This window comes from Schistocerca serialis, chromosome 3 (assembly GCF_023864345.2).
Source record: "Schistocerca serialis cubense isolate TAMUIC-IGC-003099 chromosome 3, iqSchSeri2.2, whole genome shotgun sequence".
Taxonomy (NCBI): domain Eukaryota; kingdom Metazoa; phylum Arthropoda; class Insecta; order Orthoptera; family Acrididae; genus Schistocerca; species Schistocerca serialis.
This window is the reverse complement of record NC_064640.1, coordinates 446,974,875-446,998,703: the sequence shown is the minus strand read 5'-3', so window position 1 is coordinate 446,998,703 and position 23,829 is coordinate 446,974,875. Positions and strand designations below refer to the sequence as shown.

The 23,829-nt window shown below is 42.2% G+C and overlaps 1 protein-coding gene across 1 annotated transcript in view; it reads right to left on the bottom strand.

The window, feature by feature from the left end:
- The window catches only part of LOC126470344 (uncharacterized), a 913,419-nt gene that overhangs the window by 231,359 nt on the left and 658,231 nt on the right, over positions 1–23,829 (bottom strand). The window contains exon 9 of the mRNA XM_050098134.1: positions 5,073–5,351. Coding sequence (XP_049954091.1) covers positions 5,073–5,351 — 279 coding nt within the window. The remainder of the gene's footprint in view (positions 1–5,072; positions 5,352–23,829) is intronic.

Sequence of the window (23,829 nt, the reverse complement as noted above, 5' to 3'; positions counted from 1 at the left end):
ATATTCTACGTCAACTAAAAATATTTAAGTAGAACGTAAGTGATTTTTTTTGAATGCACATAAATAATACGCTCCTGCTAGTTAAATATTTCGCGTCCTATTTAAATTCTGCATCATTTACACACTCTCTCTCTCTCTCTCTCTCTCTCTCTCTCTCTCTCTCTCTCTCTCTCTCTCTCACACACACACACACACACACACACACACACACACACACACACACACGGCAGCAAATATCACACAAATTCTGACATTAGTATGAAATAAAATTGCATTTTAACTACGAACCTTACATTCTTCAGCAGGCTTCGAGTTGATCCCAGGCATCCTCTCAGAATGTAGCTTCTAAACCCTCAAAAAAATTTTTTTGTCTATAATGTAAACTTCGCTAATTTCGTAGCGCCATTGAGGCCACTTCACTAAAGTTTCTCCCGCTCTGGACTAGTCCATTATCACGAACGACAAAGTAAGAAACACTTTTTGCGTGAAACGAAACACGTAGGGCGTACAGATCTTTGAAGCGAACTTTGGAATACCGATATCATAGGCAGAGAGCCGACGACCATTAACCGAGGAGCATACTGCACTGCCCTACACAGCTCTCTGCTCCCAACTGGCACCTTATCTGGACAAGAGCCGATACCACCTTATTGAACGTGCCACAGCGCACAGATGCGTCTTTTTGGAACTTATCAGTTCAGTCACTAAAACACGGACGCCATCTATGCACGAGATAAGCGCCCGTCAAGATTTCCGTGAAAGCACTAAACGGAATAAAACGATACAAAGAGCATACATCTTCCTTGGCAACCATCAGAGTGAGGCAGCTGATCTCTGTTTCCATACCCGTCACGCAATTATCAGTTTTCATCCACGAACATCTCTTTAGAAACACGTAGTAGTGGATGAACGAATAATTGACTTCTAGGCAGCGAAAAATAATAGATACCCGTCAAGTATATAACACCACTTCAACAGGTATCAATGAATTTACTCACAACATAGGTATGAACATCTTAGCACGACACTCGTGCTGATCAATAAATTGTTAGCAAAAGTAAAAGTCTGTGAGCTAAAGTATACAACAGGGGAAGCGCTTTTATCTGAAATTACGCCATTCGGAGTGTCAAACATACAGATTTAAATATATCTGATCACGATGTAACACGAGACAATATACCTCACTTTTACGTAATCACTTCATATTTTCTCTCATCCCTAAAACCATACATGATTAGAAGTTCAAAATTAAATCTGCCTATATCCTTAAAACGGAAGGAGGAAGGATGATAATTCTCTTTCACACAGATGATATGGTGATAAATTAAAAAAGAACAGAAGGACGCGCGTCTATAGAGGAGGAAGCGCAAAGAACGGCTTTCGAACTCAGTAGATAGGATGATTCAAAAGGTTGTGCAAAAGATTGAAGGAACTGTGATAGGAGTCGAAATACAATAACTATGGACTAGGAAATTACTGTCTTGGGAGCCAGTGAAAGTTTTGGAATGGCAAGAACAGGAAGGACAATCAATGTACACGCTTCAGAAAAAATAATGTACTCTTTACTCAACAACGTTGTTCATTGCAGAAGGCGTCCAAAATGACGGTCACTACATTAAATACAGTCATAGCATCTTTGCAGAAAATTCTGGCTCACTCTACGCAGGCCATCTTGACAGTATTTCGAGTTCTGGCCTGCTCACTGATAAAGTTTTAAAGAGCTGCGTTAGTCTGACCGTCCGAAGGTAGTGTAATCACTCGTCTCTTACGGATACCAGACATGGTACGAACCTCATCAGACGTTGCAAGTATCCCGGCAAGAAGCGTTTCTTAGTTGTGAACTAGCCTCACGTAAACGAGGCTTCTGGTACGCTCCTACGAAAAAAAGAAATCCAAGAGGGCATTAGATCAGAGGAGCGAGGTGACCATGCGCTTGGACTACCCCTTCCGATCCAACGCCTGCGACACGTCCACACCAACTGATACAAGAGGTAAAGACTTAACAACAAACGCAATGCGCCTGCACGTTCACAGAAACAGTACATTATCTTTGGTGAACTGTTGCATTTAGACTCCTCTTTCAGCTCCTTCAATTTGTGTGCAACCTTTTGAACAACCCTGTACACAGTACTTGATTAAAGAATACGCAACTGTCACACAACAATGGATTGCCCACAAACGACCTGTCCTCTTCCAGCTACATGTAAACATGTCGAAGAACCGAGACATCAGGGGTTCCAACAAGAGTTACCACGTCACTGCTTTAATTCTTCAAGCAAGGACATCAATAACAGAAACTTCTGGGAGAAGAAAAGTAGACATGATTTCATGATCAGAGAACATACGCTAATGTAACAGAAGTCAGTCTGACGTCGTGTTTGGTAACAGTCAGTCTGCAGGAACATTTGCGGAAGTATGTGCGCAAATCAAAGATGACATGGCCTTTATGAAGCAGATTTGAAGAGAAACTGTCAAGCTCGTAATATCAACGAAGTTAAATTGATTGTAAGGATGGGAGACTGGCGACCCATCGACACATAACCGGACGATATAGACAGCACTACAAATATGCAAGGCACGATAAAGTATGTTTCATATGACACCACCTGCACAAAATACTGCTGGCGTTATATGCGAAAGAATACTGATACAAGAAACACTGAAGATACCACATACAGTGCTGCATCGTGAATGGGTAGAAAAGTAATAAATTATTTATGTCTTCTATAAGACGGAAATTTACTTATCAAGTACGGAAATTAAGAAGAGGTAAAATATCCAAAAGACTTGTATGTAAAAGTATGGCTCAGCCCCTGGTCAACAGTCTGTTAACTGACCCTTTTATCTATCGAATCTTCAGTTCCCTAATCGAGCTAACCTGTAAAATGAGTTTTTGTTATCTGAAAATGTAGCTATAAGGACAAGACTAAGTATATTCTTAAAACATGATACACTCCTATACATTCTACTTGTTAGTTAACGAATCAAGAACCAACCACTGTTAATTCAGTTCCACTTTATCTATCGAATCATCAGTTCCCTAATCGAGCTAACCTGCAAAATGAGTTTTTGCTATCTGAAAATGTAGCTATAAGGACAAGACTAAGTATATTCTTAAAACATGACACACTCCTATACATTCTACTTGTTAGTTAACGAATCAAGAACCAACCACTGTTAATTCAGTTCCACCTTAAAGATTTGTATACATTGTTTTCATTGGTTATTTGGTACAGTTAGAATTAAATATGCCATTTCTCACATAGTTTTTTACTGTAGGGATCCATCATCTCATCAAGAAACTACAATCGCAAGGGTGACGGGGCCGGGGCCGTCGACAACTAACGTAAACAATAGCCTCGGAAGATGAACCTGTCTGTTTGAAATCGGCAACGGCGCTATTTGCGTACGTAAATAGCATTTCAATAGTGGCTGGCTGTTGTTTTGTTCTTTGCGTGAATCAACTTGTATTTTATAGCTATTTGCAACTTTACATTCTCCTCAGATCACAACCAATCACACCATCGACTCCAGAAATTAGTTAGGAGTACCGCCATCTACATTATGTATAAGGAAACACTGTTCAGCTAGATCCTTACTTAGAAAATGTGCTTCTGGTTGGTTGTAATCATGTTACACCTCACGTAAGAAGGAGATAGTCTTCCACCACTTTTGGGAATTCGACAACGCCAGGGTCGTCGACTATCGAGACTGCTGTTTACCGTTCCACGATATTGCTGCTCGCGACTATCATGCAAATGCGAAATCGATTAATTCGCTATAGCCACACCCAGTGCCATGCAGGATCTCAACTGACCAACGCGACAAGCGCCGGAGACGAAAGATGTATTGGTCGCTCGTCCGTACAGCCACATCATGTACCTCGAGGCGAGAACTGGACTTCTTTGCAGTAAGGTAAGTACCCACAAGGAAAGCCGGACGACGTCTGGTGCACCACCAACTGACAGCACGGCAACCCTTGTTCCGGGCCAGCCGGGGTGGCCGAGCGGTTCTAGGCGCTACAGTCTGGAACCGCGCAACCGCTACGGTCGCAGGTTCGGATCCTGCCTTGGGCATGGATGTGTGTGATGTCCTTAGGTTAGTTAGGTTTAAGTAGTTCTAAGTTCTAGGGAACTGATGACCTAAGAAGTTAAGTCCCACAGTGCTCAGAGCCATTTTTGAACCTTGTTCCGGCTCCCTATGACGCGGCAGCAACAAGAAATGCAACGACAGCTGTGTGACCACGTAGCCTTTTCAGACGAGTCTCGGTCATGTGTACAGCATCACGCCGGACGGATTTGGGTGCAGAACGTCTGACAAGAACGAAAGCTGTCACATTACGTTCTTCGTCTTTATACGGGCCCTGCACCAGGCGTGATGGTACGTGCATGCCATAAGGTACATGGTTCGCACGCGCAGTAATATGGATATCAGACGTTACATTTCTGACGTGTTAAGAGTCAATGGCTGGTCTTCTTTTCGAGGCCTCCGTAACGTTATCTTCCAACAAGATAACGCTCATACTGTCATGAACAACTTCGTTGCAGAAAGTGTTTGACTGTTGCCCTGGCTAGCACTTTCTCCAGATCTCTCATCCACTGGAAACATCTGGCCGTGCGCTGGCACGACACCACTCGCCAGCCATTACTACTGATGAAATATGGCATAAAGTTGAAACACTATCTGTCATCGAAGGTGATTTCGAATCTATACCCAACCGTTGCGAGAGACGTTTTTGCTGCTACAGGTGGCTCTGTGTACTAAATTTCGCGTCCTGTAATATCCTTAAGCTCCAAAAAATTTAATTGTTTCCTCTCCTACTATACTGTCGATGACCAATAAGTAAAATTTAGTTATTTGGTATCCTTTGTGGAACTGCAATTTTAATGGCCAGTTGCGTATTTGCAGTTCCCTCGTGAACACCGTGAATGGAACGAAGGTGGTGTTATTCAAATGTTACTGATACTGAAGACTAATCTGTTTTTCGTCCCGGACATATTACAACTGGTATGATCTTGACGGGAAAGGAAGAATGGTTCGATCAGCTGAAATGTGGAGATGGCGTGACGTACCGGGTTGCGGCTGTTGAGCAGCTCCTCGACGTGGCACTGCCACTCGAGCGCGCGCAGGTAGAGGTGGTGCCAGCGGCGCTCGAGGGTGCGCGCGACGCGCCACGCGCTGCCCGCCGACCGCGACCTTCCTGTCCTCCCACACGCCGCTGTCCCGCTCGAGGCTCCACCCTCGTCGTCGCTAGCCGCAGACGTCGCCGCTGCAGCCGCAGCCGCTTTCTCACACAACCGCACTACAGATGTCACTATCTTTCCGTGCGACTTTATGCCTCGAAGCAGCACCTGCAAACAAATAAAGTCTCCTTTTTTAATTTCGCCGAGCGCAAGGACCGAGCTGTTGTACATGAGCAAAAACACAGAAATTAATTTGCCACTGTCGATTTAGATAGGCAGCTGATACGCCCACCATCGAATAGTGATTTGTTGACTAAGCAGTGCAACAACACACGTATAAAGTGGAGGCAATTATCTCAGATGGGAAACTTCCTGCAGTACATCATACTTAGGGCATTTATGCCTGGACCTCGGGGCTACTAATTCTTAAACTATGGCAGGAGACATTGATGCATCTTACAGCTGAAGTACGATGACATCTCATGATAACAGTAACCATTTCTACTTGACACGAAGAAGGAATACATTAGACGCAATAGAGTTCTCAAGACATGCACCTGCATTAGCGTGATCAGTCGCTGTTTTTAGGTATGAGATATCCACAGAGTTTTGAGGCTGCTTCCAACTATATTGCGATTTTGTGGAAATAACAGCAACGACAAAGAGGACACTACAATGATTTTGTTGTTCAGTTGCCGCATATGAACGACCTCTTACAGGTTTAAGCCACGCCGGCCGGGGTGGCCGAGCGGTTCTAGGCGCTACAGTCTGGACCCGCACGACCGCTGCGGTCGCAGGTTCGAATCCTGCCTCGGGCATGGATGTGTGTGATGTCCTTAGGTTAGTTAGGTTTAAGTAGTTCTAAGTTCTAGGGGACTGATGACCATAGATGTTAAGTCCCATAGTGCTCAGAGCCATAGACGGAGCAACAAGTTTAAGACAGATTTCCACTAAAGAAGAATTAAATAAGTTCCCGGTGGACTTTTTGCTTCTAATCAGCCAGAACGTACTGAATTAAAAATTTGCGTCACCGTATTTATATCAAGGTGATGCCTTCACAGAGGTCAAGAAGTATTAAAACAGTTTAGAAGTTCCGTACGTTGCCGATTACTCGGATATTTGCTGATAGTCTTTGCCTCTTTCAATTCAGTATCCAACTAATCACGGTATGACGTTTGAAACAACACTGGCCACCCTATCCTGAGCAAATTTCGAGAGCGCCCAAACTTTGAATCAGTTACTGAAGGAGAATAGTCGAAAACACAGAGAAAAGTTTCTCTTGTGGTTACATTTAAAGAAATATTTACGCAGCAACAGAGTAAATAATATTAATTTCAAATAAATTGCATTCTTCAAATTATTAAATATCAAACAAACAACAACAATAATTAACATTTCATTTCACCAATTCGTATAGATGCAGAGTTGCAGCTGCTCAACGCATATTTACTGCATTTACCCGTCATTTGATATCATTTATATGGATCAGTTGTTGTACTTGGATCAGTGATGTTTGCTGATATGAAAATGAACTTCGCAGAATATAATTCATTTATTTTCCATTAACAGTAACGTGGCAAGCACGCAGTTGTGGCCGCCTCGTCGGAGGAACTATCGCCCTGGGGGACTGTTGTAAGTATTTTAATATACGTGTTTTGCTAGAATTAAAATATGCATTTTTTACAAGTGTTGTCTTGAGTTTACAGTCAGTATTTATTTTTGTCGATTGGGGCTTTTTTTCTTTCCGTAGTGCTGTGCTGGCAACAGGAAACTAGAAGCGTTATACTAAATTCGATTCCATACAGCTAAGGAAGGAATCTGTCATCGATATAGTGAAGCAACAGTTTCGAAATTCGCCTCGAGTAGTTTGTGATAACCACATACACCTTAAAACTAGATGGCACAACCAGTAAATGAATCCTGTTACTGCAGAATATCTCTGTGTGATATCAAAGGGATTTAACTTAAAATCATAAACGCCTCGATGAACCTGGTGCTACTGTCATTTTTACTTTGCCGAGTACCATAAAATGTGGCAAAAAAAGGCAATTTCAGGTCATTACACAGCACCAATCAGCGGTGCGTAAGTTTACAGGGCTTCTTTTAGCGAAACTGTAGACAACTGATACACAAGCAACTACTATTCTATTTTAAATCGACGGAGTCACCGTAGGATACGAGACACTGTTATTGATGAAAAATGAAACAACGCATTTACGAATGGAACCACAATGACTTTAATTTTACGGCAGCTCATACGAGTTGATTTTGTTGATGATGGTAAGCGACACAGCATAGAAATGAAGATCAAATGGGGCTCCACAAGAAGAGCGCAATATTTGCAACTTTCAATGATATTTGCGTCGACCAACGTCAAATAATAGTTTATACCTACGACAAAAAAGCGGATGAACACATTCGCCCTCTCCCGCGACGCTTATGAGTCGTCCGAGGACAGTAGCAGGGATTCAAGGAAGGGAGGATCATAGATTATATATGCACGATGTACCGCACCCTGCAAGAATTTCAGGAACTTCGTACTGAAATGAAGGTTTGGGCTTGCCGTTTCGTCGATAACAGTATCACTACGTTCGGATCAGCTGGAGAAGGGTGGGGAAGAACATCAGCCGCGTCTTTATCGAAGGAAGCACTCTAGAATCAGCCTGAAGTGTTTAAGGGAAACTAGCAAAACCTTAATCGGATTAGCAAGGTGTAGCTCTGAATGCTGTTTCTCAGGAAAACTAGGTCAGTGAGAATGTCGTGCGCCACCTATAAGCTACGAGCTTCTAATGGAAATTTTTACGCTTATTTCCAACGCCTTTGACGTTAAACTTGGCACTTAACTTCATTTGAATGAGTTACACTGCTAAAATACAAGTGAATAACTACCGTCCATTACATGCATTGTACCAACAGGTAAAATAATGGTAATTGTGGGCGTTATGTCTCAACGAAAAAAAACTTTACGTAAGCCGCAGCCGAAAGTGAACTATTTCTACTGATTGTAGCGTCCGTTGCGCGCAAACGGAAGACAAAAGGAACCACGTGACACCGTTTATAAGGGTAAACAAGACCGTTGCCTTTCTTTTTAACTAGTGGAAGTAATAAAAATTTTCGTTGTTCCCAACTATGGAGAGAGTACTATTTAGTTGACGGCAGTAACATAACTGCCACAAGTGTAACTCAGCCAAGGTAACCGAACTTGGATCACCACATGCTGATATCTAAATAAAGCCATGAAGTACAATGACGCACAAATTTAAGGGGTGGTTACAAACTATTTGCTAGTATAAATAACGGCGATTTGCTGGCCTGACAGATGTTTCATACGAATCTGTAGAATCGAGTTCCCTTTAGCACTCTTACTAACAGCCAACAATCATATGAACCACTTTGTTTCACTTTACTGTGCAGTCATTTGCATATATTTGTAGGCAGTGCGATTGTCAAGTCATTTTTCGTGGCATTGCCACCGAACTGGATCTTACGCGGCATCAGTTCTTTATGCTGCAATTCGCTAGAGAATTTCAGCAACAGAAGTATCCTGTCAGTGTATATGCTGTTTTCACTTCACAGACTACTGTAATAATATAGAGTAAGAATAAAGCACTTTAGCATTCATGTAAATAACAGAAACGTCAAACATTTGTATCGTAGAGCATTATCAACTGGAAATTAAATCTCAAGTATCATGATGTGAAATTCCGCTGAAGGATTCATCAGTGCAATAATTTTGCCTATGGAACCCGCTGGTACGTGTGAACGTGCGGGGCACGTTTAGTGGCTCCACTTACATCAAGAGTCACGCGATTCCGTCATCTGCAGAGCTATTCACGAAGAGCAATTTGTCAGATACCGAGGGCCTCGTTAAATGTCACCAGCTATTATGAAGAACGGTCTGCTTGTACTGGCAAATACAAATTAAACCATTCTGCCTGGTCATCATCATCATTCTACCACATCATGCTAGACATCGTCACCTGTTCGAAGTGTCATACTCTAAAACACTACGGCAAAATAACATTTCATGGAAAGTTTTAGTATCATTTCACTAAAACAGTGAATATTTCAAGAAGTCTTTGGAGCTTATTGATGTATCAGCACCATGATCGAGACGGGTGAATTCCAGTCTATTTCGCTGCGTGATTCATGCCTTCCATGTTCGAAATGAAGAATCTAATTTTGCTTAACGTTCGCTACTGACAAATTTCGTACTTACAAAAGTTCGCTTCCATTTTGAAGGAATCAAAACAGAGATTCTGCTCTGCTTGATGCAGAAGTGGCCTCGTACACGCACTCCATTCTAAATTGTGTACCAAATCACGTAGTTTGCTTGTCCAGTCAGTGACAATAACATTACACTACCCTACGCTGCAAGTAGCCTCAAATATTGTCCAAGAGTTATAATTCTTGTTTATGTGACACACAAGAGAACCTGTAATGCCATATCTATTTTGAGGCTGAAATATGCTTTTGTTTCTGCCACGAAAGTCAACTATTGTGAGTGTTAAATTACCGACGACGTTCGCTACAGTAGAATAGCGTAACAACAGCATGTCTAAGTTCGATAAAAACTCCTCTGTAACGTTTATACAACTTACCGACAGGTTTCCTGCGGTGATTAATCAAGCGAATTCTACACCTACAATGAGTTGCAGAAAACTGTCAGCCAGTTGTAGCAATAGAGAAGTTAGATAATGGTATCATCGCATTAAACTTATCAAAACCAATTAACCTCGGACAATGGTTTCATTACAGAAAGTTGAAAAACCGGAAGGAAGCTAATCAACTCTATCACTTCCTACAATCTAGCAATTTTTACTGAATATTCGTGTAACGGGGCTCTTGCGTTACATATCGTAGAAGAGTAAGCAACACACAACCGGAAGGAAGCTAATCAACTCTATCACTTACTACAATCTAGCAATTTTTACTGAATATTCGTGTAACGGGGTTCTTGCTTTACATATCGTAGAAGAGTAAGCAACACACACTGATGGCCCAAAATATTATGACCACTTTCCACCGCGAAACTGAATGCTGAATGGTTGACGTTGATGACACGGACGCTGTAACGAAAGTATATACGTGGAACAGAGGCGAATGGAGAATCTTTCTTACGACGATACGAGCCGGAAATGAGGAAATCCACTAACATGTCTGGGAACGAGAATCTCGATAAAGGCGAAGCTGGTTGGCTGAACGCGTGCTACTGTCGTGAGAACGTATGGAAAGTAGTTAAAGGACAGTGAAACCAAGAGTTGGCGATACGTTGCTGGACATCGACGCCTCATCACATCACAGAACGTGTAGGTGAGTAATTTGCTCACTCTGTGTGAAGCATCGTAGGAGGCGAGTAGTGGCAGACCTGATGCCTGAGTACAACGCTGGTGTTACGAAGAACACCGTTCATCGCACAATGTTGCACATGGGGCTCCGCAGCAGGTGTTCCCTACATGTTTCCATGTTGATCCAACGACATCGACAATTACGACTGCAGCGGACACGAGATCATCGACATTGGACAGGGGATCATCTATGTAAACCTGTCAGTCGGATGAATCTCGTTTCTTGTGCACCAAGCCGATCGTCGCGTCTGGATACGCAGTCATAGAGGCGAGCGGCTGTTCACATTACTGTGGACCATCTACATCCCTTCATTCTTCATGTCTTTCCGGATAGCGATGGCACCTTACGACAGCATAACTATCCGTGACGCAAGACCCATCATACTACTGTGGTTTGAGGAGCATGACAGTGAACTCATATTGATGCCTGGGACGCCGTGATCTAATTAGATAGAACACATCTGGGACGCTATCGGGTGCCAGCTCCGTATCCGCAAAACCACCGGCCCGTAAATTACGGGAATTCAATGATCTATGTGTTAACATCTGGCGCCACATATCTTGAAATCTACCAAAGACATCTCGAATCCATGCCACGCAAAACCGCTGCTATACTGCGTTCCAAATGTGGACTCACAAGCTATTAAGTGGCTGGTCGTAGTATTTTGGCTTATCAATACAGATATTGGGGCTACGGGAATGATATCGACTCTGCATTGTAAAATAACGAAGGCAATGGCAAGCGTCTTTTGCTAGTTCCGGTTCTAAAATCAGGTAGTTGCAACGCCTGTTGCATGAAAAAGCGTTCACTTGATGTTATTTACACATCAACATAAAAATTTTGCGAAGTTCAAAAACCGTAAAGCAGTTTCAGCGATTATTCTCTAATGGAAATGATTGAATGGGAAAGAGGGTGAAAGTCAAAGTTATGCGGAAAAACAAAAAAGAAGACCACAATAAAGTGTGCTGATAGACCGTTCATAAGATTGATAGAAATAATTCAGACAGTTCCATCAGCACTATCGACGCTATTTTCATGTAGCATACGGTGTCCTGAACGAAACTGAGCAGAAAAGTAATTCCTATTGCCTCTTGTCTTTGCCCTTATCAACTTGAAAATCTAGCTCACATTATCACCTTCAGTTTTCACTGAACGTTCACACCGTAAGGAACCAGAGGATGAAAGACCACAATAAGGTTACAGATAATCTTAAGATTCCCGTAACAATACATATCTATTCTTCTTCCATGTGTGAACCCTCAACGCTGCTTTCGTGATGGAAACTTTCGTGATAGAATTCCATCTTCGTCATTGCTTGGGATTTTTCTTTGCTGCGATGACTACAACGAGGTTCCTCGGCATCACAACTGAGGCGCTACATGAAGAGGAATTGGAGACTAAGGTTTCAAAATCTGTAGTAGCGCCTAGGACAGCGGCTGTGTTAACCAGGTGCCACACAATGACAACTTAAGAGGATGAAACAGTAGTTGGCCTATCTGAAACAGTAGTCTCCTGAGCCTGATAGCGGAGTTCGCTTTTCTAGGTTATCAACGCGCAATAGACACGCCAGACGGAAAATTGACGAAAAGAAACTCCTACAGTTGATCACGCGTCAACACTTTGGTCTCGTTTAAAACGCTGTAATTCACACAATGCAAAACCAAAGCGATATTGGTGAGCATCTCTTATTAACAGATCGCGGGACACGCTTATCCTTTTATTTCAGTCATCACTGTGTGAAGAACGCAAGGAGTTCACCGAAATGGGACTGAGAGAACTAAATGATCATGAGTGACTTTTTTCTTTACTGCAACCAGCAAGAGCAGTGGCTGGAGATCTCTATGACACCCCCTGTTCAAATACAGAACGATTACAGAAGGAAAATAAAATACGAAGATTGTCAATAGACCGAACTAGTTAGCCACGCATACTAAGACGAGTAGCTAGTTTTCAAACTGTTGCGGTTTCGAGTCAGGTATTGTTCAATTTTGTTTCCGGACAGCGATTGTTTGTGATGCTAATCATATAAACAGAGATGCCTCTTTGTGACACAGTCTGGTATTATCTACACAGGAAAGTTGCGAGACACTGTATTCGAGATGACAAGTACCGCCTGTATCTGGAACATATTCTAGTACACTTAAGATGCGTTGACTGGCGGTGAATTTCCTAATTCCTGTCACTGTAATCTCCTCCTTTCTTTACTGTAGAATGACATAATCTCGAGAGATAGCGCGTCACTTACTGAAAATAGTTTACAGTAGTCGTATTTTTTGACAGCTCGTGTCATTCAAGCAAGACTACCAAGTTTTTCCATACGAATACCAGTACCAAATGTGCCGACGGAGTGTCGTTTATGTTTTTAGTTACCCGACAGTCTATCAATAAAGCTAAGAACGCTTGGAAGGAACTATTCTCGGAATCAAATAAACTACGGTGTGATCCATCGTGTTCCTGACATTCAATTAATGGCTGTGCAGATAAACCCGACTCTGACTCGGTTGCTCGGCTGTTTTGTATGCCCTTTGTTCCACTTGTACAGTGGATAGTCTTAGACAACTAAATACCGCTAACTCGCCAACTGTTCTCCCTGTTTCTGGAAAGATTTTACGGGTAAGGACTGGGAGCACTGTGTCTTAAATACTAGCGAAATGGATTCGCAAAAAGCTTCGTCTACGATACATATGCAAGTACGGTCACGTGCCATTCAAGTTACACGCTACGTTCTAAAAAAGAAGGAAAGAGTTTCAGGAAATCTCAGAAGAAGGAACTGGGCCACAAAAGAAGCGGCAAGCGCGAGCACGCAACGAAGAGCCGGCTGGCTGCGCGCACAGACGTCTCTAAACGGCCGGCCCAACAAAAAATAAACAGAAGCGCATTCAGCGGCGGTCACGTGCGCGCGCCTGCTGGCCGCCGGGGCACCGCCGCGCTCGCCTCCCGCTCCGGAAAAACGCACGCGTCTCTCGTCATGGGCCAATTCCCAAGGCTTCGCACCTCACCTGCTCTCCACTTAACCTAATAACTCATTTCTGTTTCTTCATCCTTCTTCTCAATGTAATTCGAGGGCCACATTTTTTGTGGAAGGAACGCATTGTTGTGTACGTTATATCGCACTTTTCATTTAGAACCAGCAGTTTTAAGGATCACTGGTCGAAAAGAATACGCTCCCCTCTACGTCCCCCTCCCCCCCCCCTCTCTCTCTCCCTCCCCCTCTGTGTGTGTGTGTGTGTGTGTGTGTGTGTGTGTTTTTTTTTTTTTTCTAGAACACAAACAAACCAATGTCAGCTGCATCACTTTAGGGGACAGGATTATCAGAAAGAACAAGTCTCGACAGACAGGTAACTACGGCAATATGAAGGGAAATGCAGATCAGAGAAATGAGACCAGTTTATGGAACAGTGTGCATGACTGGTGCGGTACGAAGGTTCCTTGGCTGTAGATGTGACGTGACCTAAACGAAATAAATATCACAAGCATTCGCAGCTTTGACCGATTTAATGAAACTAGTCATGTTTTCTTCAGTACCAGTCTGGAATGTCAGCTGGAGCTCACCAACCTTTGTGCAGAAAGGCAAGTGCGTTCGAGCATTTCAGGTCTCGAAATCTAAAATTTGTAACTCGAGTGAACATCTCATCAATATCTTAACATGAATTGCGGCATCCGGAAAAAGTCTTTTGTACTACCCTTTAGAAGAATTCATTTTCAGCTTACGGAATAGTAACAATTTAAGTAACGCATCTTACATTCGCTCAACGAACACAGCTAATCATAGCACCTTTCTACGAATCATGTGCGTAGAGATGAAACTACAAGCCATCGTAGCCGAATCCACTAAAGCCTAGTGGCAGTGAACGTAAAACCCCTAACTGAGACTGATTAGTATTTTCGTTATCTAGGGCAGAAAACTATTCTCAGTGCAAGTTTGTTAATCGGCGGGCCCATTTGTCTCTCGATACGTATTTTGACTAAAATACGAGAACTATAATGAATGTGGAAAACAGATGAAAGTCTGTGGTTTTACCATATGTGATAGACGTTTACATTTCAACATAAGAAATTTAATCTGACGTTAAGCAGACAGCAAGTAAGTACAAGCGACAGTTCCTTCCGCTATCGTAAGTAAATACAGCAAAGATTCGAATGTAGTTACGAAGTACCACCAGAACGCAACAGTGCCAAAATACTTTGCTGGTTACCATACGGTGCAGCCCGGTGCAGCCCAGTTTATAAACCTCTAGACTCACAAGCTATAGAAGCAAGATTTAAATCCCTGTCTAGTCATCCCGATTTTCCGTGGCTACCTATAGCCACTTCGGATGCATTCCTGGGTGTCTACACAAAAAGGATGCAACCGCTTCCTTCCTCCGTCTTTCATCTGTGTTAATACTCCGTATTAAGCCCTTCGACGTTACGGAGTCGTGAAATTCAAATTCCCTTCCTTATCGGCATGATAGCGAACGATGACCCCCATGTGACGCTGTCAAAGTGACAGTAAATGAAACCGCTCGACGTGGACGCGCCAATTACATAGGCTGAAGGTGTATTCCGGCGGTTTTTCATACTTTTTCACTTGAATGTTGGATCGGACCCTATATGTTTCCACTAAAGGCCTTCGTAACTGTTTTCTTCTTTGAAACGAAGACACGATAAAGGTGAATAACTATGTAACGTACGCTACAGCAACGACAGCGCATTTATCCTTGTATGACATTTGACAAACAGGCAAACTGTTGATAGATTAATCTTCACTCTTCACTACTGTTTCCCCGTGACGTCTCATATCCTGGAGGCATCAAATTGACTTTGTTTCCGGTAGGTGAAACACTGCATTTTCGGTTTTTATTTGCATTTGCAAACAATACGCGCCACGAGTGATGAACACAACTGCTTAACAAAACTATTCTCAAAAAAACGTCTCGCAAATAACTATTACTCCAGCCCCGGCTTTCTTCTTCACTGTTCCGCTGGAGAATATGACCTACAAAATGATAGACTGTTCACCGAACTGCTGCAGTCCACCCCTCGCCTCAGTAGGTCACCAAACAGAGGACAGCTGCTGCTGAACAAAATTGACCCCTGTAACATCGCAGCCTGCATCCTAACACCTGGAACCGCAAGCTAATGTACCGGTTCTTCCAGTGTAATAAAACTATGTCTCGAGCTGTCGGGCACAGTAGAAAATAATAAAAAAGAAGACGCAGTGAAACATTAAGAGCACGCAGCTAACAGTAACATAGCGAGTGCACACGAATGTGGTATCAACAGTTGCTTAGTCAACATTGAAGATATTCTTCAAAACTTGAATTCGAACATCTCAGTATGCTCATTTTACCATACACCACTTAGTCTTAACAAGAGACGCTGGCCAACTACCTCAAACTATTTTCGCGCTGGGCCAAACAGACGCCAAATTGCCAGTGGCTGTACAAGCGATTACGCACACCTTGCAATTTATCTACGATGAATCGTCTTAGGTTCACCAGGTTGCTAAGAATTTAGCTACATATACGATGGACTGTGAAAGGAACCATTGCCTGCGAAACTTCAAACATTTTTATCTAATCAAAACGGATTTTTTTAGTTACCATAATGAGTGACTTCACTAGCATGGAATTTTATATACTGGGCGTCCTTCCTCAGAGTCATTAGGTGCATTTTCTCAAATGTTTCGGCACATAATTTGCAATTTCGTTTCTGATATGTGCAGTAGGACTCATCCCAAACAAATAATGCCGATCACGTCTTTCATGCGACACCCAGTGTGGATGGAAATTGTCGATGTGTTTCGCGTTACACGTAATTATTTTTAAAGCGGAATTATACGTGCCCATTCGATAGAACAGTCACAAATTAGCCTAGTGCAATATTTTTTATCGATGTGTATTGACAGGGAAAGTAAAAAAAGGAAGAATAAACTCCAGCAGCGATTGAGCAGTACTGCTGCATGGCGGTAAAGTAAGCGCGGGTGATGGCAGTGCTGTCGCTTCTGGATTACTGGTTATTTTTCATATTTTACTGGGCCAGTTAACACGTATCGATAAATTGAGATAATTTTCGACCGCTCTATCGAATGGGCGCGTAATATTCCGCTCTAAAAATCATTTTGTTTGTAACAGGATACAAACTAACGATTTACGTCGACACACGAAGACGTTGTGAGTAGATGACAAATGCAATACATTAAAACACCACTTCCACTTAGATTTACATTATCATACAACATTTTTAGAATAGTCTGTACATACGATTTCACTATGTGATATGATAAACACGAAAGGGTGGAATTACAATGCTAATTTCGGATAATCCTACAAGTTTTATCGTAGTTTCACGTTTTCGCGACTGTTTCACATTTACTGTCAGAGCATTAGTTCAGTTTACACGGAGGAAGATGCACGAATCGGTGACGGCCTACTAGGATGACTTCAGAAACTGCGTAAAATTTGGATCAGGAAGGCCAGATCGCAATTTTCAGCACGCCCCTCGCGACTGCGAGTTCAGTTGCTTGCCCTGTGCGTCATTTCGCTAGGCTATCGTAATCTACGGATTTAACACAGGATAACAAAAGAACCTGTGCGAAGGCAGGAATGAGCACCGCAATTCCACTTACAACGAAAATAGCCCGTCGTGGCGCGGCATTTGCCGGCACTTCCGCTGACATGCGAGCGTCGAGCTGCACTGGAAACAACGCCAGCCGCTGGCTATTTCTGCGCTCCTTGCATGCGGCGCGGAACCTTCGGGAAGGGCAGTGCTTTCTGTAACCTTACCGATTTTTAAAAAATAAATAAATAAGGAACTATTCGAGTTAGAAATTTCGTCTCTCTAACAGTCGTCAATCATTTTCTGGTTAGATATCTGCCGACAGAAAACGGGGAGAGGAAACTTGGGAGAATAATGCAGCAGCTGCAGCTTGGTTCCCCGCGGGAGCTGTCCCGTCTGTGGCAGTAGCGGGGGCGGCCCACGTGGTCAGGTGACTTCGGGCACGCACTTCGCCTCCATTAGGCCCACAATAACCTACATCCTCTCGTCAAGACACTTACACACCACCGGCACGCCTGTGTAGTCGTTTAACAGCTACTCCGCTAGACATCAGGCGAACACGTCCAATACAAGTTTGATGTGCGAAGTGTCAAGAGAATCTGCGTTTCAGAAACGAGACGTTCGTTACTTCCCGATCCAAAAATCTTCTGAATGCAACAGGAGTTTCTCTTTTCCGGCATGTAACTATTTCCATCTCCTTGTTCATCTATCATTCTTACACGCCTCCATTGAAAAAGAACATCTTTACGATAAGTTTATTTTGTCACTTTTAACATACGATTCCGCCGTAATTTTAAAAATGGGGTAAACACGTTTCGAAACGGATCGCCAAATAAACTTAGGTTACTTTCATATGTAAGATATTTAGCAACTCTGTGGCAAATGGCTACACGAAGCGTTTCACTAGTTTATAAATAAATTTGTGTATTATTGCTTGTCATTTGGTATTTATACAACCCTGTCAAAATCTTAACTTATACGATGGGTTAGATTGCTGTAGATATGAGTTGGCGCAGCCAGCGGACTTTAAAATCTTTGGTTATCTTACAATACTGAACTAGTAATCACTTATGTCGGCAACGTGTTCAGTACTGCATTATTTAGTAACAACACAAAAAAGCACAGAGTACAACATAGCTTAGGTGACAACAAAATAAAATGCCGGTTTCTTTCCGTTAGTAAGCAAGCGAACAATTTACATAAGGTTTCCGCACTTTCAGCCCTGAACAACTTTAAATTCATTTCTTCTTTGTAATAGCAATTCACCTTTAGAATATCTAAGGTCTGAGTTAGCTAAAAAGCAATGAATATTCCCCCTACCAAATCCATTCAGTAGTCAAACCATGCAAAGAAATATAGCAAATTCATAAACTTTCTGTCAGATTCAAACTGTGTGCCAGAAGGAAACAATCTCCCAGGCAGCGGCTAAGCCATATCTCCGAAGTATCCTATGTGCTAGCCCCGCTAGGTATGCAGGAAAACATATGTAAAGTTTGGTAGTTTGGAGATGACGTGCTGATCGAAGTGCTGTGAGAGTGGGTCGTGAGTCGTGCTTGGATAGCTCAGTCCGTGGAGCACTTGCCCGTGAAAAGAGAAGGTCCCAGATCGAGCCCCAGTCCGGCACACAGTTTCAGTCTGTCAGTGAGTTTCAAATCACATACTTGGAGTGTTGCCCGCGTACTTGTCACCTTCTATTGCTCAAACCAATGCTCCCGGTATTATACGTCGGTGGTTTAGGTTTGTAAGCAGTGACAGATATGGCAAAAGTCAGCAAATTAGGAATAGTCAGTCGAGGTATACAGTCAGAGTATTTTTAACTTGCACGATAAATATGAAAGAGGAACTGCAAAACAATGTAGTAAGCCAGGAGATAAGAGATGCTTGCCAGAAATCCTCCTCTTTATGACAATTACATTTTCTCCGGTTTGCGGTAAATGTTCTGATTCACCCAACACAGCAACAATACACAGAACAGTCAACTACAGATTCAGAGATCAACAGCACAGAACACTTCCGTTTTGAACACCTGCGTCTGGAACCGCGCGACCGCTACGGTCGCAGGTTCGAATCCTGCCTCGGGCATGGATGTGTGTGACGTCCTTAGGTTAGTTGAAGTAGTTCTAAGTTTTAGGGGACTGATGACCTCAGACGTTAAGTCCCATAGTGCTCAGAGCCACTTGAACCATTTTTTGAACACCTGCCCTAGATATTCTTCATCCTACAAATTGTGTTGTCTGCCTGAATCAAAAGCAGTTCAAAGGGCGTTTAAGACTTAAGGATTCGTAAGGATGAAAAGCACACAAACAAGAATGGATGAGCTAGATTCGAGTACACTAAAAAGAAAATAAGATTTCAATAAAAAAATGTAAATGTTTCGGTTCTGATTCCATAGCCTACCATGGAAACATGAATTCATGGCAACGGATTACGGAGGAAACCTCAACAGAAGAAAGACCTGAATAAACACATTACAAGCCACATATGCGTAATATAGAAGGAAAAAAAGTATCGACACAAAATAAATCGGCAATTGTATTTCAAAATGAAAATGTTTCTTTGGTGGGTTTAATACAGCAGGAATACATGGTTGGGGGGTAAAGCAGATGAAATTTATTTGTTGCCCTACATTGAAGTGCGAAGTGGGTGCTAATTAAACTAGTCAAAAAGTTGTATGAAGTACTCTCATGATCTTTACCCGTATGTTGTTGGCTATAGCTATGAGGTTACGCATTTTATCGGTTGGCATTTCTTAGCGATTAAACATGTAACGCAGGATTTCTCATATACAGATAACTGAGCCCAGGAAAGCATTGAGCCCGCATCTCGTGGTCGTGCGGTAGCGTTCTCGCTTACCACGCCCGGGTTCCCGGGTTCGATTCCCGGCGGGGTCAGGGATTTTCTCTGCCTCGTGATGGCTGGGTGTTGTGTGCTGTCCTTAGGTTAGTTAGGTTTAAGTAGTTCTAAGTTCTAGGGGACTTATGACCACAGCAGTTGAGTCCCATAGTGCTCAGAGCCATTTGAACCATTTGAAAGCATTGTAACATATATCGCACACTAGTATCATTCTGCTTAATGTATAACAACCCACAGTCATTAAAAAAAAAACGCAGTGCGAAAAACGTATTAGAAAGTCGAGCACTGGAGACTTGATAAGTAATTATGTTCCCCCAAGGAAACACACACATTCATTCAGTTCGAAAGTTGCTTGAAAACTACAGGACACAGTTGTTTACCTTCGAAAAGTCCATTCCTCAACATAGCTGTCTGCTTTTATACACTACGGCAGTCACGTTGCTGCCTCCGAAACAACACTTGTAAACGTGTGCGAGAAAAGAACCTGCGACATTTTGGTCATACAGCAGTATTTGTAATAAAACTATGTTGCCGTCATTTTCCACTCCTTAAGTATACGCGAATTCCAAAAGTTATTTACTGTTGCGCAGTACACCGACAAACATCAGCAGTGGTGGGAGGCACAAAGCAGCTCTGTTCCGGGAAGGAAACAGAGCAGTCGACCGGGTTTCCGCAGAATTATGTGAACAGTGTCGGATCGTTAAACAATGAAAATACGAGAGCTGTGAACAGGAGGCACAAAACAGCACGTGGACAGTGCGCTGTGATCATACCTTGCATTAGTGCGCAGTTCCTGGTCAAGTCACCGACCCCTGAACTCCACGTGCCTGCAGCCAGTGGCTGGAGTCACAAGCAAATCTTTCCGTCATCGGTGGAGCACACTCACATAAACTTATGTTATACCGCGCAGTTTCAAAATGAAAGGCATCATTCTATTTAGATACGGTGTATTTTGCGTGAAACAACTTAAGAAAACTCCTTCAAAATGTATAGTAAGAGTCAAACTTCACCCAAATGTACTGCAACGTCAGCTTGTACGGCACAAGAATTTATTGTACAGCGAATTTTATGGAATCTTTTACTTACTCAAAGCATTACTAATTAAGAAGCAGATTTCCCATGTCATACTGAGTCTTTTGCGACAGAAGTATAATCACTGCAGAATACGGACTGACTAACTGTATTGTAATTGTACCATTATTTTCTACTTCTTGACACACTGTGCTTTAAAATACAATACAAGCGCTAATACATTCTTTACTCATTAATCACATTAGCACCATTAGACACCAGAGAAAATCTGATTTGAAGATGTTAACAAGAAGTAACTCTTTCAAAGTTCTTGAATACATTGGAACATTCCACTCTTATCTGTAACGCAAATTGTTTATTTATATACGGTGATTGCGTTATATTCAGTAACACTGGAGAATATGTTGCTCAATTTCTTATTTCGTAAGACTTGCATCTTTTCAATTAATTGATCAAATTAGCTGTAATAATCTCACTATGGAACTTCAATATCACGTGCACAAAAAGTTGTACTTTCACTTTAACCACCACACAACAAAAAGCTATTTCTTCTTTTCAACTAGGTACCTCCCGCAAGCAGTTAATGTCCAATTTCTTAACGCTATATAGTCATACAAAATTATGAATCACGTTGATTAATGAATTTTATAAAAGCTAGTACTAGTTCAGAGGTACGCAAATAATTTCGAAACTTGGCATCTTTGACATTAAACTTAAAGTATACTCACAATTCTGTTAATGCATGTGGAACCTCTTATCTACCAAGTGGAACGGGATTCTATCATACGAAAAATAACTAACAGGTCCGGTCTTGCTGTTAAGCCGATTCAAGGCCGGATTGGAAATTTTCTCTGCTCATGGACTGGGTGTTGTGTTGTCATCATCATTTCATCCTCATCACCTGCACGCAAGTCGCCCAATGTGGCGTCGACTGCAATAAGACTTGCACCTGGCGGCCGAACTTCCCAGGATGGGACCTCCCGGCTAACAATGCAATACGCTCATTTCATTTCAATGTTGAAATGAGCGTTCATAGCCGCAGAAGTACCGTCAATATTGCTACTCACTTCTAGTATACAAATAAAAAAGAAAACACAGCAGCAATAGCAGAAGTATCTCCTTTACACAGGAGATCGTGACAGGAAGTTACACCTATTAAGCGTACTTTCTCCCCTTCTTGTTGAAATGTCCTCTGCGGTTACAACGCTGACGTTCGCCTATTTCTTGCTTTCTGAACTTTTGCTTGCAGAGTGGGTGTTGGGCACAATCGAAAGTGAATACTGTAACTATGGAATGCAGAGATTTCGTGCCTTTCTCCATCACTAAACTGTACCTCATGCGTTGAAGTATCGAAACGGCGCTTAAAGCTACATGCAAACGTTTGTTGCTCGAAGAAACAACGTTCACAGACAGATTTTATCTAGAAGTAAAATAACTTCGTGTAGTAATACGTAATAATATTTTTTTTCTTCTATGAAACACGGAAAAGAGGTAAATTCTGTTTTTAGCAATGTGAAATTATTTTTTGTTCACTTACGCAGGGATAGTTTCACAGTGATTATTCCTGTAACGTATACCGTATTTTACGGACTGTAAGACGCACTTTTTTTCGAAAAATTGCCTCCAAAATTCAGGTGCGTCTTATACGCGAAATTAATATAAAAATGTCCAGTGCTTTATTTAAAATTCTCGCCAGTCTTAAAAGTGGCCATATATTCGATGCCGCGGGAAACCTATCTCCATCCGCCAACACTGGATTCAACTGGCACCAGCAGTGCACGGATATGACGAACATCAGTTGCGGGGATTCACAAGCTTGCTGACACAGTCTCCCGCCCCGCCATCACAACCAGAATACTGTCTACCCTATGTTGCGTTATTGCAGTCTACGGTGCCACTGAACTTCAACTGCACGTGATCTGTGATATCGGTGATAGTACAATATTTTTGTTAGCCGGTATTTTCGTAATGGAAAAAATGAAAGTTATTTCTATGATGTGGGCTATAAATTGAAGTTAACAGCTTATGCAGAACAGCATGGAAACCGAGCAAAAAAAAAGAAAGAAAAAAACATTCGCGATTGGCGGGCTAGTAAAGAACTGGAAATAAAAAAATGAAAGGAGAGAGATAGAGATAGATAGAGAGAGAGAGAGAGAGAGAGAGAGAGAGAGACTGAATGCAAAATGGGCAAAACTAGAAGATGGATTCAAGGACACCATCAAAATGGCACTGAAATTAATACGAAAGTGATTCAACTACACGCTCGTAAACTAAAGCTACATTGGAGCTTAACGTACTCTTAAAGAGTGGAGTTGGTTGGAGCTATTGGTTTATGAAGCGTCATGGACTTAGCATGTGAATCAAAATCAAAATATCTCAGAAAATGCCAAAAGGTATGAAGAGAAAATATTATCTTTCCATCGTTTTATTATTCAACATCGAAAGAAAACCAGTGCGGAATTAAGCCAAATAGTGTATATGGATGAAGCGCCTCGGACATTTGATGTGCGGAGTAACAGAACCGTTGCCGTGAAAGGTGCTAAAACTAACTATAGAAAGTGGACATGAAAAAACGGCACTACGTTGTTGTGCTTTCGTGTTGTGCTGACGGTAACAAACATAATCCAATGAACATTTTCAAGAGCAAAACAATGCCAAAACCTGAAATACCGCCAGATGGTGGTGTTCACGTACACGACAAGGGGTTGGATAGACGAGACTGGTATGAAATTATGGATTAACAGCCGGTGGGAGAGAAGCTAAGGCGCTTTGCTGAAGAAGAGTTCTCTTCCTGTGCTAGATCAGTTTAGTAGTCACTGGAAAAATTCTCTGAAAGCGAAATTGAGACAGGGAAATTACAGAGATCGCTGTT